Below are 13,125 nucleotides of genomic sequence, written 5' to 3'. Positions count from 1 at the left end.
TTGAACTCATTTTCCTTCAGTTATTCACATCAGCTATAATGGGTAATGTCTCTATAACGATTTACATAATAAAGCTTTGCAGCTCAAAAACTATCACAGACAGCTTGTCATTAAAGCCATTCCTTCTAATAACAACATTAATTTTAAACCTAACAATTGAAGGAAGATAGTGATGAACCATAAAACCGTAGCTGAAATACAGCATGCCTGAGGTGGGGCCTTTGTTGCAGATAAAGAAGAGGATCCTTTTACTTACCCCAAAGAAAGGCCTATTGATGTCATTTTGGGGCAGTATCTTAATTCAGCCAACTCCCTTACGAATGACTATGCAGTGAAGTTACTCGGTTATCTAATGAAGTTACTAATTCATAGCCCAACCTTCCCGTGCAGATGCTGCTGCTGTTTTCCATGGAGCAGCACTTGGTGCCTGTCCCACTCTGCAGCCCACAGTGCTGTGGGGACAGCACTGGGAGTGGGGACCTTGATTGCCATTGACATGGGCTCAGGCCTCGCTGCAGGCTTGGATTGTGGTCAGCTACTTCTTCCATCAGCTCTTCACCACTGGGTATTTATTTTCTAAATTACGTTTGAGTTTTCCACAGCTGTGTTTCAAGTTTCCTAAACACCCAAATATATTTGCAAATACATAGTAAAAAATGTTGTAAACCTGTACAGCAGAAATGCTGTAGATTTTAAAAGGTGGGAGGGCATTCCTTTTCCCAGAAATTAAGTATATTAATAAATTTTGGGAGGACAAAGGGAAACTGCATTATTATCACAAAGGCAAAGATCTATGCAGGCAGAACAAATCCCAGCTACTGTAAGATGAAAACCCTTGTATGCCAGAGACCAAAATTTTCTCCAGAGCTGATGCCTAATGTGGCGCGCATTCTTGGGAAACAGCGATCATCAGTCTTGCTGTTTGCAGATTAATAGCCAAATGTAGACTTTGTCTCACTTAATATACATATAATATTGTGAAAAATGTATATTTTATTATTGGCTTTTTGTAAATATTACAATGAATATTATATGTGTAATGTTAGAAAGTTATGTTGTATTCTGTTAAGTAGTGTGTTAAATATAGTTTTAGGTTTTAATATAATGTTAAAATAGAGACTATGTATGTGGGGGGAGTTTTTTTTTGTTGTTGTTGTTTTGGTTTTTTTTTTTTTTTAGGAACGAGATAGATACTCGCTTCAAAAAACACCTAAATCTTCCAGAGAAAAGGAATTTATGGTTTTCTTATCAGAAGAAGCTAATTGATTCAGGCGTTGTTCAGACTCGAAGACACCTTGGGGATTAAAGGAAACAATTGACATACAACAGAGTTCTTGTTTTAAAAAGAATATATGCATAACCATGAAAGATATATGAATATGCAACAGACCATTGCTTTAAAAGTTATTCCTTTGTTCACGAAGTATGCTTTTCGTGACTTAGTATCCAAGAGCATTCAAACGTCCGTAATTCTTTGCTTTTTATTGTCTTATGTCCTAACTCTAAACTTTATTACTCTAATTGTATTACTATTTTATAACCATTTTATTATTATTAACCTTTAAAAATTTTAAAAACCAAGTGATTTTCACAATAAGAAAATAATTCAACAGCTCCAGCTTCAGTCACACAGTTCATGAAATCCTGCTAAAATGATGTAGCCGCTATCACAGGCCGGGTGTTGGTTGCAGTGCTGCATTGGTTTTTCAGCAGGTGTAAATGCCGGCGCCGGTTGCCAGGCGCGGAGCCCCGCGGGCGCACCGGGGCCGCGCCGTTCCCTCGGGGCGCTGGGAAGGCCCGGGGGCAGCCTGGCGCCCGCTCCCCTCCCTGCAGGGACATCGCTGCGGCTGAGGGCCCGCGGGGCGGCACGGGGCGCGGCCAGGACGCGCAGGAATGATCCTCTCTGTTCCTGCAGCGGGCCCTGCCCTGCCGGGCGTCCCAGAGGCTCGGGAAGGGAGCGGGCCGAGGGCAGCGGGGCCCCTGCAGCCTCCGCCCGCGCGGGGACGCTGCCGCCGCCGCCCCCCGCTCCCGCCCTCTCCATGGCGCTCTGCCCTCCGCCTTCGCCCTCCGCTTCCGGCCCTGCCCTGGGCGCGCACTTCCGCTTCCGGCTGCCTTGGTACGGGTTCTCCGGTGGAGGCGGCGATGGCGGCGGCCTCGTCCTCCTCCTCCTCTTCTTCCTCTTCTTCTTCTTCTTCCTCCTCTTCCTCCTCCTCTTCTTCCTCCTGCTCCTCCTCGGCGGCTCACGCGGGTTGCCGGGAGGGCCCGGCGGTGGCGGCAGGGCCCGGCTGGAGCGACTCCCAGTTCCGCCGCTACTCCTTCGAGACACGGCCCATCCCGCGGCTCAGCCACAGCGACCCCCGCGCCGAGGAGCTCATCGAGAACGAGGTGAGGGGGTCCCGGGCGCGGTCACCTCCTCATCCCGGCCCTGTCCGTCCTGGGCACCGCGCGGGCTCTGGTGTAGCCGCTCTCCCGTTCCTCTGCTGTAGTGCACATTTCTCTTTGGTGCTACAGCGCTGAATTGTGAAATTGCAGGAAACGCTTGATTTAAGCCCTTTGTTATCGGGATGGAAGTTGTGGGAACGTTGTGTAAACCCCTGGGCACATACTGATTGTTTTCTAAGTGCCAGCGACCACACATGTAAATATTGCTTTGCAGTGGTGGCTCTCGTATTGGTTCTGTACCAGCTCGATCTCCTTTTGGTAGGTTTGGTAGTTGGTTTTTTTTTGAGAAAAATCTGCAAGAAGGCAAGGTGTGTATGCACAGCATGGAAACACAGTGCTGCCTCGGTTAGGTTGCTTAGGTAGATGAGGACGTAGGCAATGTACTTTGTCTTCCCTTTGCAAAGGTTCTTCTTTTGCTGTAGAAGAGATGGTCAGATTTTTGATGGTGGTTCTTTGCAGTCCTGTGAGAAAAGAGATGAGTTCTGTTTCTGGATTCAGAGGGGTCTTTTTGCTGGCATGTACTCCTTCACAGCTGAGGCTGGAAGTGACCAGCCAGAATCTCCTGTGTGTCTGGCTACGTGGCAGGACCAAGCAGGCCCAGAAGTGTTGCCAGCTATTGTTTGTCTAACCTTGCTGATAGAGATTGGCTAAGTAGATAGTACAATCTGTCGTCCCATTGCTACCAGGAGCTGACTGTAGCCCCAGGCCAACACTTTCTTAAAATTTCCTATAATGTCTTGCTTGGTTTTCTCCCCAGAACAAGGTATATGATTACTTAAAATGCCTTTTCCAATTCCCTATTTTGAAAGGGAGTTTTTGTGGGTGCAGTGTTTGCTCTTAAGTTCAAGAGGTCTTTGAATTAATAAACTTCCTGTTTCTCTCCAGGAGCCAGTGGTGCTGACAGATACAAATCTGGTTTATCCTGCCCTGAAATGGGACCTGGACTACCTCCAGGAAAACATTGGCAATGGGGACTTCTCAGTGTATAGTGCCAGCACACACAAGTTTTTGTACTACGATGAGAAAAAAATGGCCAATTTTAAGAACTTCAAACCCAAGTCAAGCAGGGAAGAAATGAAGTTTGCCGAGTTTGTGGACAGACTCAAAGAAATACAACAAAAAGGGAGTGCTGAGAGGTAAGTGATAAGTGGAGTCTGGAGGTTTCTTTGTTTCGTCAAATCTAAGTTTCTCTTCAGTGGCTGTTGATGATTCAAGTATCCTGAACTTTTTGGACTTTTGTTTGTTTCTTGTTAATAATCCTGCTTTTCCTGCAGGGCTTCTAGTTGACAGCAGCCTTTTTACCGTATTAGAAAAGTCTTACCAAACAAACTGTTCACACTGGCTGTGGGAATTTTTTTTTTTCCTCTATGTGAGCCAGGATTTGTATAGAGAAAGAATTAAACTTCACCATTTTTTTTGCAGACTGTGGTATTGGTAGAGAAGCTTGTTGTCTGATGTAAAGGTGTAGGCTATGGCATTTCCCACAGAATCCCAGGGCAGCTGGAGCTAACCCTCTTCGGGAAGTACGAGGCCAGGTTGTGCACGGGCCGTGTACTGGGGGTGATGGCCTGTGCCACTAACAGCTAACAGAGCTGTAGGTTACTGAGATGAGCTTCAACTGGACTCCAGTCACAGCCCTCTAAAAGGAATTACAGGTGCTTAATCGTGTTTTAACTGGAAGCAAGACTGTAGCCATGCCCATTTGTCATCTATGCCTTTCTCTTCTTTCTCAGGTTTGGGTGTGCTTTTTCCAAGAGAGAAGTCAGTCCTTGCTCTTAAAAATGCGTTTTCTTCCAGCATTGCAGACAGCAGTCTGTAATACTGTGATTGTTGCTGCAGATGTTAGATTCTTCTGATCCTCTATGTCTGAATGTAACCATGGCTTTAAGTAACTGGATACTGAAATGTGCAGGCTCTCCTGAGCCCTCTCTTTCCCTCATTTAGTTCTGCTAGAAGAGGTAACTGATATTGCAGGCAAGTTAGAGGGATTCATCTAGGGAGTAGATATTTGATAATGGCCGATCTGTTTAGAGTTTTCTCCTCCTGCCCTGTGAAAGGGTTAGTCTTCCTTAAAATTACGTTTTTCCCTTGTAATTGTTCAAGTTGAACCAAGATCTGTTCTCTTCTGTATTGGGAAACTTTACAGCAAAGTTTGCAGACTTTTTGGAACTGTTTCCTTCCACAGGTGTTGAAGCTGTGTAGTGGTAGAACAGAATTTCTAGGAAGTACTTCTCTGTTTTGAAATCTTTGAAGAGACAGAGTATGTCTGTCCTCATGACAAAGTTTAATACTTGATTTCTGCTTTCTCTCTTGGACAATTCAGGCTATATCTACAGCAAACATTGAATGACACAGTTGGAAGGAAGATTGTAGTGGATTTCCTTGGCTTCAACTGGAACTGGATTAACAAGCAGCAAGGGAAACGTGGCTGGGGTCAACTGACTTCTAACTTGCTTCTTATTGGCATGGAAGGTAAATAGCTTCCTCAGACTGGAGGAGAAAGAGAGAAGATTGCATCAGCAGTTCTGTCTTTCAAATGGATTTTCCCCTAGTTTCTGTGTTTTCCTGAAGAGGAGGTGGTGTAAAGCTTTGTGCTGGGAGGAGACTGTTGTCACACCTTAACTTGGGTTATAAAGAGAAAAGAAGGAAAGGAATAATCTGCATTTTGCCAGGGATGTACTGTGAATGCCTGAATGTAAAGTGCTCATGGAAAGGCTCTGTGTGATGCTGGTGGGACTGTGTTTCTAGTAACTACTAATCATATCCTGGGATCTGTTTGCTGCTTGCATGCTTCAGGCACTATAGATTTAAAAAGCTCTGTAGATTTGAAGCCTGCAGATTCAAAATGCAGAAAGGTTTGCAAGTTGAACAGTGTTAGATGTCTGGGCTTTTCTGAGTATGTCCAATGTCTGCCCAGGAGGAAATCTGATTATTTTGTGAAGGCTTTTTTCTTATTTGAGCTAGTACACTGTGAGGAAGAATTCTCTTTTGGTTAAGACCTGTTTTTTTTTTTTTTTCTTGAAAGGCGAGAGGACAGTAAAAAACTTGAAGGTGGGTAAATTCTAAAAGAATTTGGATAGAATAGAATTCCAAATTTATGTGGAGCCTGACTAGAGGCAGATGCCTTAGAAGACACAGGTACCACTAGGCTGTTGACAAGGAGAACATTCTTTTAGAAAGTAATCTCAATAACTGGGGAAGAAATGTACACTGTTCTGTGAAGTAGGAGGGCCTATAATCAATGTAGCCAACATATCCACTTATAATTGTTCAGTTACACACCTTGGATGGTTTTCTCCCCTTTGCACCAAGTCATACTCAACCTACATTGATTTGTCTTTGCCACTTATTTTACTAGCTGAAAGAACATAATATAAAATCAGTGGACCAACACTTCCTTACAGGCCATATAATCACTGAAATCCTATTAACAGGTTAGCACAAGAACCAAGGAATTGTCTTGAAGCAGCATGTGCTAGAAAGAGGAATGTCTTTAGAGCAGCATGTGATCATATGATCTATTTAACGAAGTTACAGTTAATAGGTTAACTGTTATCTTAATTCTTGCAGGCCAAGAGAGTAATATCTGAATTGGCAAACAGCCTAAAAAACAGTTGTGAGGGGTACAAAAGATGCCACTGTATTTAAAGATTTGATTAAATTTAAGATCTAGTGGCAACAGTCAAGCACTGTTAATCAGACTTGAGCGGGTGCTATTGGGAGCTCCAGTGATAGAGATTGTTTACTTGTTTTCTTGAAAAACTTCTGGGACTTTTCAAATCTGACCACTGAACTCCTTTTCTCTAGACTAATAATCTTAGACAGTCTGTTCCACAACTTGTCATTTAAACAAAGTGCTTTATGAAAAAGCTTCCTATCAACATTCAGCATCTGCTGTTCATTGAAACAAGCTGGAAATACTAATCCTGTAGAGCATAAATTGCTGAGTATGGATTTAGAATGGAAATTAAGTGGAGCAGCAACTCCTCAATAAAGGCTGACTGATAGGGTGTTTGTAACATTCCTATTGTCATTTTCCTTGTTTAGTTTCTGAATATGTGGGAGTATATTTTCTGTCTTCAGCAAGGAATATAACTTGCTTCTCTTTCATACCTGAAAGTGTCTTGATTCTCTTTTCTCTCTGTGTAGGGAATGTGACACCAGCTCATTATGACGAGCAACAGAACTTCTTTGCTCAGATTAAGGGTTACAAGAGGTGTATCCTGTTTCCTCCTGATCAGTTTGAATGCCTCTACCCTTATCCTGTGCACCATCCATGTGACAGACAGAGCCAGGTGAGAGTAGCAGATCTGTTCTCTGCTCCATGCCAAAAATGGGCATTTGTAAAGATGCTAGGTGGGAGGAAACTGCACTGGAGTTAAAGCTGTAAAAACACTTGCTGAGCATTTGCAAAACCTCTGCTCAGTTTTGTTAAGTGGGGAATGCATTGGTGGTTTTCTGTTTGTATCTGGTTCCGACTCACGAGTGCTAGGGCCGTAAAAACCTTCTTACTGATACAGAACAAGTCTGCAGTTGGCTACCTTCTCTGTTCTGTTTCATTGCTCACTTGGTCAAACACAGATTTGCTGACAGACAAATTGCAAGATCCTACCTGCATGGTACTTGGAGGGTACTGCAGGACCTCACAATGAAGTTAAGATACAAACAGAAATGTAAAAGCCATGTAAGAAAAACCAGGATGATTTGACACTGAGAGCCAATAATGAGGACTGTCATTGCAGGAAATGGTTCTGAGTTTCTTAATGTTTTCTTCTATTAGGTGGATTTTGACAATCCTGACTATGAAAAGTTTCCAAACTTCCGGAATGTGGTTGGCTATGAGACAGTGGTGGGTCCTGGGGACGTGCTGTACATACCTATGTACTGGTAAGAAGGATGGCAGGACTGCACTGTGATAAAAAACAGAGGTTTAAAATGTTTTATACTTAGTGCTGGGTTGACTCTTAAGAATATTTTGTTTTTACTTCTCCAGCAACTGTGATATTTTCTGTGATATCTTGGGCCAGCATGCTTCTAATTCCTGTTTGTTGGATGGGAATAGTAATTCTCCCTAACATCTACTTTAATTGTACATGCACTCACTAACATGTGTGAGAAAAGGATCTATATTTAAATAAGGAGAGGTTTCCAGAAGTTTTGAGGTCTTGATGCAGGAGGTATAGGGCCAGACTTGTCTAGTGCTGTCTGAACTCATCATCCAAGGTATTTCACTGTAAGCTTCAGCAATAGTTTCTTTTCTTTTTTTTTATGTGATTTCCATGCAGGTGGCACCACATTGAGTCTCTCCTGAATGGGGGGATTACCATCACTGTGAACTTCTGGTACAAGGTGAGTACAAGCACAGCTTGGATAACTCTGTTCCAGATGATTTTTTCAGGTAGAGATGTATTGGCGCACATTGTCAATATGAGAACGTCATGGCACCAAGTCCTTTGCTTCTGGAAGCTACTTTTTCCTCTTCAGAGTTGTGTGTGTGAAGAACTGGGTGTCTGGGGTACAGTGGAATAAGCTGCCAATACAGGAAGCATGCAAATGAGCTCTTTTTGATATTTCAGGGTGCCCCAACCCCAAAGAGAATTGAGTATCCATTAAAGGCTCATCAGAAAGTGGCAATAATGAGGAACATTGAGAAGATGCTGGGAGAAGCCTTAGGAAATCCACAAGAGGTATGGAAAGAACCACGTGGTCACTGCTGTTGAAATTGTTAAGGCATAATGCAAAACTTGCGATGACAGCTACTTGGCTCTCTAGGTGCCACAGTGAGGGTGGGAGAAAGCAGGATTGCTCTTTTGCTGATTCCTCCTGCAGTCTTCTAAAGGTCATTTGCTTAACAAAAATGCAAGCTCTTAAAATTATAATTCTGGAAAGGACCACTACAAACAATGAAGTAGTTGTTCTTGTATATGGGAAAAAGTGTATTTTGACTTTGGACACTTCCAGGAAAGTGTTGTTCCCAAACACTCCTTAGTCTTCTGTGCAGCAATGATACCCATTATTTGCAAAAAAAAACCCCAAAACTGTTTCACCTGTTGAATCCAAGTGTCTTAAATAGGAGAAATCTCTATTAATTCATGTGCTTCATCTTTAGCATATCTCTTGCTCATCTCTGATTTCTTTGCAATCTTAACTATCTGGGAAAAAAAAAAAAAAGCCCTGAGGTACTAAGTCTATAAAGACTGAGGTACTAAGAGTATGCGTTTGAAGATCTGATCATCTGAAAGTGGGAATGCAGGTCGAGGATAGAAATGCTGTCATGGTCTGTAATCCTTACCACTGTGCAGACACTCCTTTTTAGCTTCTCCCCTGAGATTACTGCCATAGCATTCTGAACTTCCCTCCGTGATTAGGCAGTCCTGAGACGTGGAAGTGGTCTTAAACCAAAAAAAACCCTTAGCAAAATCATCATTTGTAGCCCCCACCTCTTGCTGACCTCAGGGACCAGAGAGGATTCAATGAGTGAGAATGTTCCATCTCTTCCTGAAAAAAGCAACCCGTGATGACTATTGACTTCCTTTAATAGCATCTACTTAGAAATCACAAATGTTGGGTGGCAAGTGAAAATGTTTCAAGCATGTTTCCACTCTGCATGGAATGTTTTGTTGTGACCTGAAGTCAGGTGCTGGCAGAGAACCCTGCAGTTTTGGTAGGGTATTTTAAGAATGTGTTTGTGGGTGCCCCAGTGTTTTTCTAGAAAATACTTTGAAAGTGATTAGGTGTATCTTGGGCCTCTGTGATGCAGCAAGAGCAGGCTCTGCACTGCCATTTCTGTGTAACTGTCCTGGCTAATGACCTGTTTTTGCTTTGAACAGGTGGGTCCCTTGTTGAATATGATGATTAAGGGCCGGTATGACTAATGCCTGGTGCCCCTGGCTGATGTTGGAGCTGCTTTGTTCACAAGCAATGGAAGATACTGAGCGCTAGTATTGCACGCAGCACTTAACAGACTGATGGGTTTCCTGGCCTATCCTGGCCCCACTACATTAAAGGGGCTACTGGAACTGCAAAACCATTAGTACCCTATTCATCCTCCACTCTCATCTAACTGAACCTCCCAAGAAAGAGTCTGCACTTACTGGAAGCTGGATTCATGCTCACTAACTTGTTTATTTTCTTCCCTCTGCCCTGTTTGCCACAACAAGGAGCATGGCTTCTGGCACTTGGATGTGTTACTTCAGGATTTTCAGGCATATGAAGAAGAGCTTGGAGGATAACCAGGAGCAATATTGTTTCCTCAGCCTCATGGGGTTTGGACCTCTTGGCTGGGTTTGTGTGTTGGTGGTGGCAGTGGATATAAGGTGGGAAATGTTAGGTTTCACAGTCCTCTGTTGTTAGAGGACCTGTCCCTGCTCAACTCTGGCACCTTTTTCTATTAATGGAAATGAACATATAAGATGGCCTGTGTGTACTGAGCAACTGGACAAATGATTCAGTTACTTGAACCTAAGACATCTATGCTTTGGATGTAGTACAGGGTAGAGATCAGAATGAATTTATCTTGTGTGTGAGCACCAAATCCTATGCTGTCCAAATAACATCTGTCTTGTATGAGTCTAGATAAACCTCCTTTCTGACAGCTTTTTCTGGGGAGTGAAGCTTTCTCTCCTGCTCTTTTGAAGCTGCAGTATGACTAAAAGAGGATGTAGCATTATGAAGGGAGATGCATATATGCCAGGGCACTCTCCAAGTCTTGAATTATTAAGCCACATTTTTAAATTAAGTTTCCAAGGGATGCTGAGCTCAAAACACAGTGTCAGATAGTACAGAGCCTCACTTCTCCCCAGCAGGGTGCTGGCTCCTGAGACTAACACAGGAAAGTGCCCTTTTTACTGAAACTGCAAGAACTCAAGTGTGTGTGGCTGCGCACAAGTGCGCATGTTTGTGTGATTTTGTGAGGCTCCTGTCCATCAGTTAAATCCATGCCAGTGTGTGGTTCTCTTCCTTGTACAGTCATGTGAAAGAGTTCAGGGCTTTTTGTTTAAATGTGATTAAGTTTATCTTGATCCTTTTTGTGTTCTGGGACTTGACATGGCAGACTGGGAAGTGACAAGACCAGAGCACAGGAACCAGATATGCCTCTGTTTGAGTCCTCAGTAATCACTCTGAAAAATAACTTTGCTCTCCTTCTCCTCTTCCATGCAGAAGCCTTAGGCTCATGTGGAAGCTGGCTTTTTATTCCCTGAGGTGTGCTGCACTGCTGTCCCTGGTTTGGGGGGTGGTGCAAAGGTCTTGTACTTTTGATGCGGTTGTAATGGGCTCTAAAAGCTAGAGGTGGGAGAAGCTGTTTCATAGCCCACATATCTCATCCCAGAAAATGTAAAATTTATGTTGTTGAGAGTTTCCCAGTGTTTTCCTGTTGTGCTGGGCTTGTTCTGATGTGGGTTCTGATGAAAGTGTAACGTGCTACTTGAGAAGTGCTCCATTTTTGGTCTCAGGTCCCATCTTTTGCTGGGACAGTTCATGTACCACTTGCAGTGGGCTTGTGTTTCACAAAAGTGAAAGGTTTCTCAAACAGGAGGTCCTGAGGCAAGTTTTCTGGCTGCTTTACTGGTCAGAATAAATGAAGTTTAGTTGGCAGCTACAGGGTCCTTGTTCAAGAAATGTGTGTCACTGAGTAGTCTGACTGTCATGTTGCAGACTCTCCAGAGCTGTGGGTAGATCCAGACGAAGGTCACTCAGCTGAATGCTTATTAATGCTCAGCCTTTGGACAACTGGGGAAGAACCTTCTGACTGCCCAAAAGCAAGGCCTTCCCAGGAATCTTGGGCACATGCCCTTTGTAGAAAGATGCTCAAATTAAATCCCATTTCTGTGCTATTTATTCAGCACATGGTAGTCTTCAGTACTGCTTGTTAGACACCATCAACTCTTGAAGCTCAGGGTGGGAATTTATATCCCATGTGGAGAGAGAATGGTACTTGCAGAACTTTTAGGATCCCTTTTTTTTTCTTTTATTTGCCAAAGGTCTAACTTTTAAAGTGTCTGAAAAGGTTTTGCTGCACTTGACTTTGTGAAAGCTCATTTATAATGCACTGATGGACTGACTCCCTCCCCCTTCCCTTTTCACCTTGTGCTTTCAATGCCCCTTGCCATGGTATTGGGAAGCTGTGTGTTCTCTGCTAGGGGTGTGTGTGAAGGGGGTGGGGTGTGACAAACACATGGTACCTTCTGAAGTGTAGTTCTTAAATACAACCAATGTTGAACAACAGAATCGTGTGGCTTTTATTTTGTGAGTGTCTGTGTAGAAGAGTTCTATAAGGTATGTGTGTATAAAGCTACCTTTCAGTCTGACAACTTCACTTGAGTTCTTTGCTGGTGAAGGCTGTTGGTCTCCAGAATTGCCTTCAAAACAGCAACACCAATTGCATTATTATGTGTCTTCACAACTTTCTCCAACTACTTCAGAAGCCTGAAAGGAAAGCTGGGAGTAAGATGGTGTGCTTGTACCCTGTCAACAAGAAGTGTTGGTGGGAAGGGAAGAATTCCCCTCCCTGCTGACCTGAATGGTGTCACCATACTCTGACTGGATGACAGAGCAAGCTACACAAGCAGGCCTAATGACCTCAATTATTGTCATAGAGATTTTGGGGGGGAAGCTTCCTGTGTGTACCTGTGCTGTATGTTAGCAGCCTTGGGAGCTGGAGTCCTCTCTACCTAGTAAAGAGAAGTTATTTTACAGTAATATTAACTCCACAGCAATCTTGAAATTAACCATTGGTGAAATGTTGACTAATTTTGAACAAATGGCTAAGATGTAGTAAAACAGGGAAGAGATGAATAGTAGGTGAGGGATGTTGGTGTTGTGGGAGAGAGAGAGATGCCTTAGCCTGGCCCACTGCAAATGGCACTCTCCTCAGACCCTTGGGGGACAGGGTGAATGTGAAGGGAGTAGGAAAGCCAAGGGCAAGAAGTCTGACTGTGAGTGCTCACCCTTCCCTGCTGGGATCATCATCTCTGAACACCCTTGCATGTGTTCCGCTGAACTTTGTGTTCTGCTATGTCTGATCCTTTCAGCTCTGCATTGCCTCTTGGATAATGTACAGGTGGCATCACAATGCTCAGAAATATTTAGGTGCAAAGAGCAGAGGAAACTGAGGGATGAGAATGTTCTCATTTGAAAACTAGGTCAGAGGCCAAGATTTTTCACTTTTACATATAGTCTTGTTTTCTTTTATTAACTTAGGTCCCTTAATACCTTTCTTCTCTTTTCTTTTTTCTTCTCATTTCCCTGCTCCTTAAAAAGTGGGATTATTCTGAGGAGAAGTCTTAATCCTTATAAATCATAGCTGCAGAATCTTTCCTGTGTAAAGAGACGCGCATGGGTTTTTTAATTGATCCACTTGTTCACATCCTTGTTGAGCAGGGTCATGCTCATTGTAGGGAAATTTGGAGTGATAAATCAGGTCCAAGGTGAAGCCAGGAGGTGAGGATCAGGCCTGGGCTGAGGAGGTATCAGACACAGCTGCAGTGCAGTCTAACTCAGCTGAGGGCAAGGGGTCACCCTTGGCATCAAAGCAGCTCTTGAGAGAAGGGGCAGGCCTAGGCCGAGACTTCTTTTGTTTGCAAGGGCTCTTTTCAATGGCCAAGCTGACCTTGAACACAACCAACTGTGCTTTAAAGCCTAGAATAGGGGTAGAGCTCTCAGGGTCTCAGCAATCTCCTAGCA

At 43.6% G+C, this 13,125-nt stretch overlaps 1 protein-coding gene across 1 annotated transcript; it reads left to right on the top strand.

Annotated features, from left to right (window-relative positions):
- Nucleotides 1-2,068: 2,068 nt before the first annotated feature.
- HIF1AN (hypoxia inducible factor 1 subunit alpha inhibitor) lies at nt 2,069-11,670 on the top strand. Its single transcript, XM_002194537.7, has 8 exons — nt 2,069-2,385; nt 3,328-3,578; nt 4,766-4,914; nt 6,592-6,737; nt 7,223-7,329; nt 7,728-7,791; nt 8,019-8,129; nt 9,273-11,670. The coding sequence occupies exons 1-8, from the start codon at nt 2,143-2,145 to the stop codon at nt 9,315-9,317; spliced, it is 1,116 nt and encodes a 371-aa protein (XP_002194573.4). The 5' UTR covers nt 2,069-2,142; the 3' UTR covers nt 9,318-11,670.
- Nucleotides 11,671-13,125: the final 1,455 nt, after the last annotated feature.

Source organism: Taeniopygia guttata, chromosome 6 (genome assembly GCF_048771995.1).
Source record: "Taeniopygia guttata chromosome 6, bTaeGut7.mat, whole genome shotgun sequence".
NCBI lineage: Eukaryota > Metazoa > Chordata > Aves > Passeriformes > Estrildidae > Taeniopygia > Taeniopygia guttata.
Note: the sequence above shows the minus strand (reverse complement) of the source record. Positions and strands in the feature narration are given on the sequence as shown.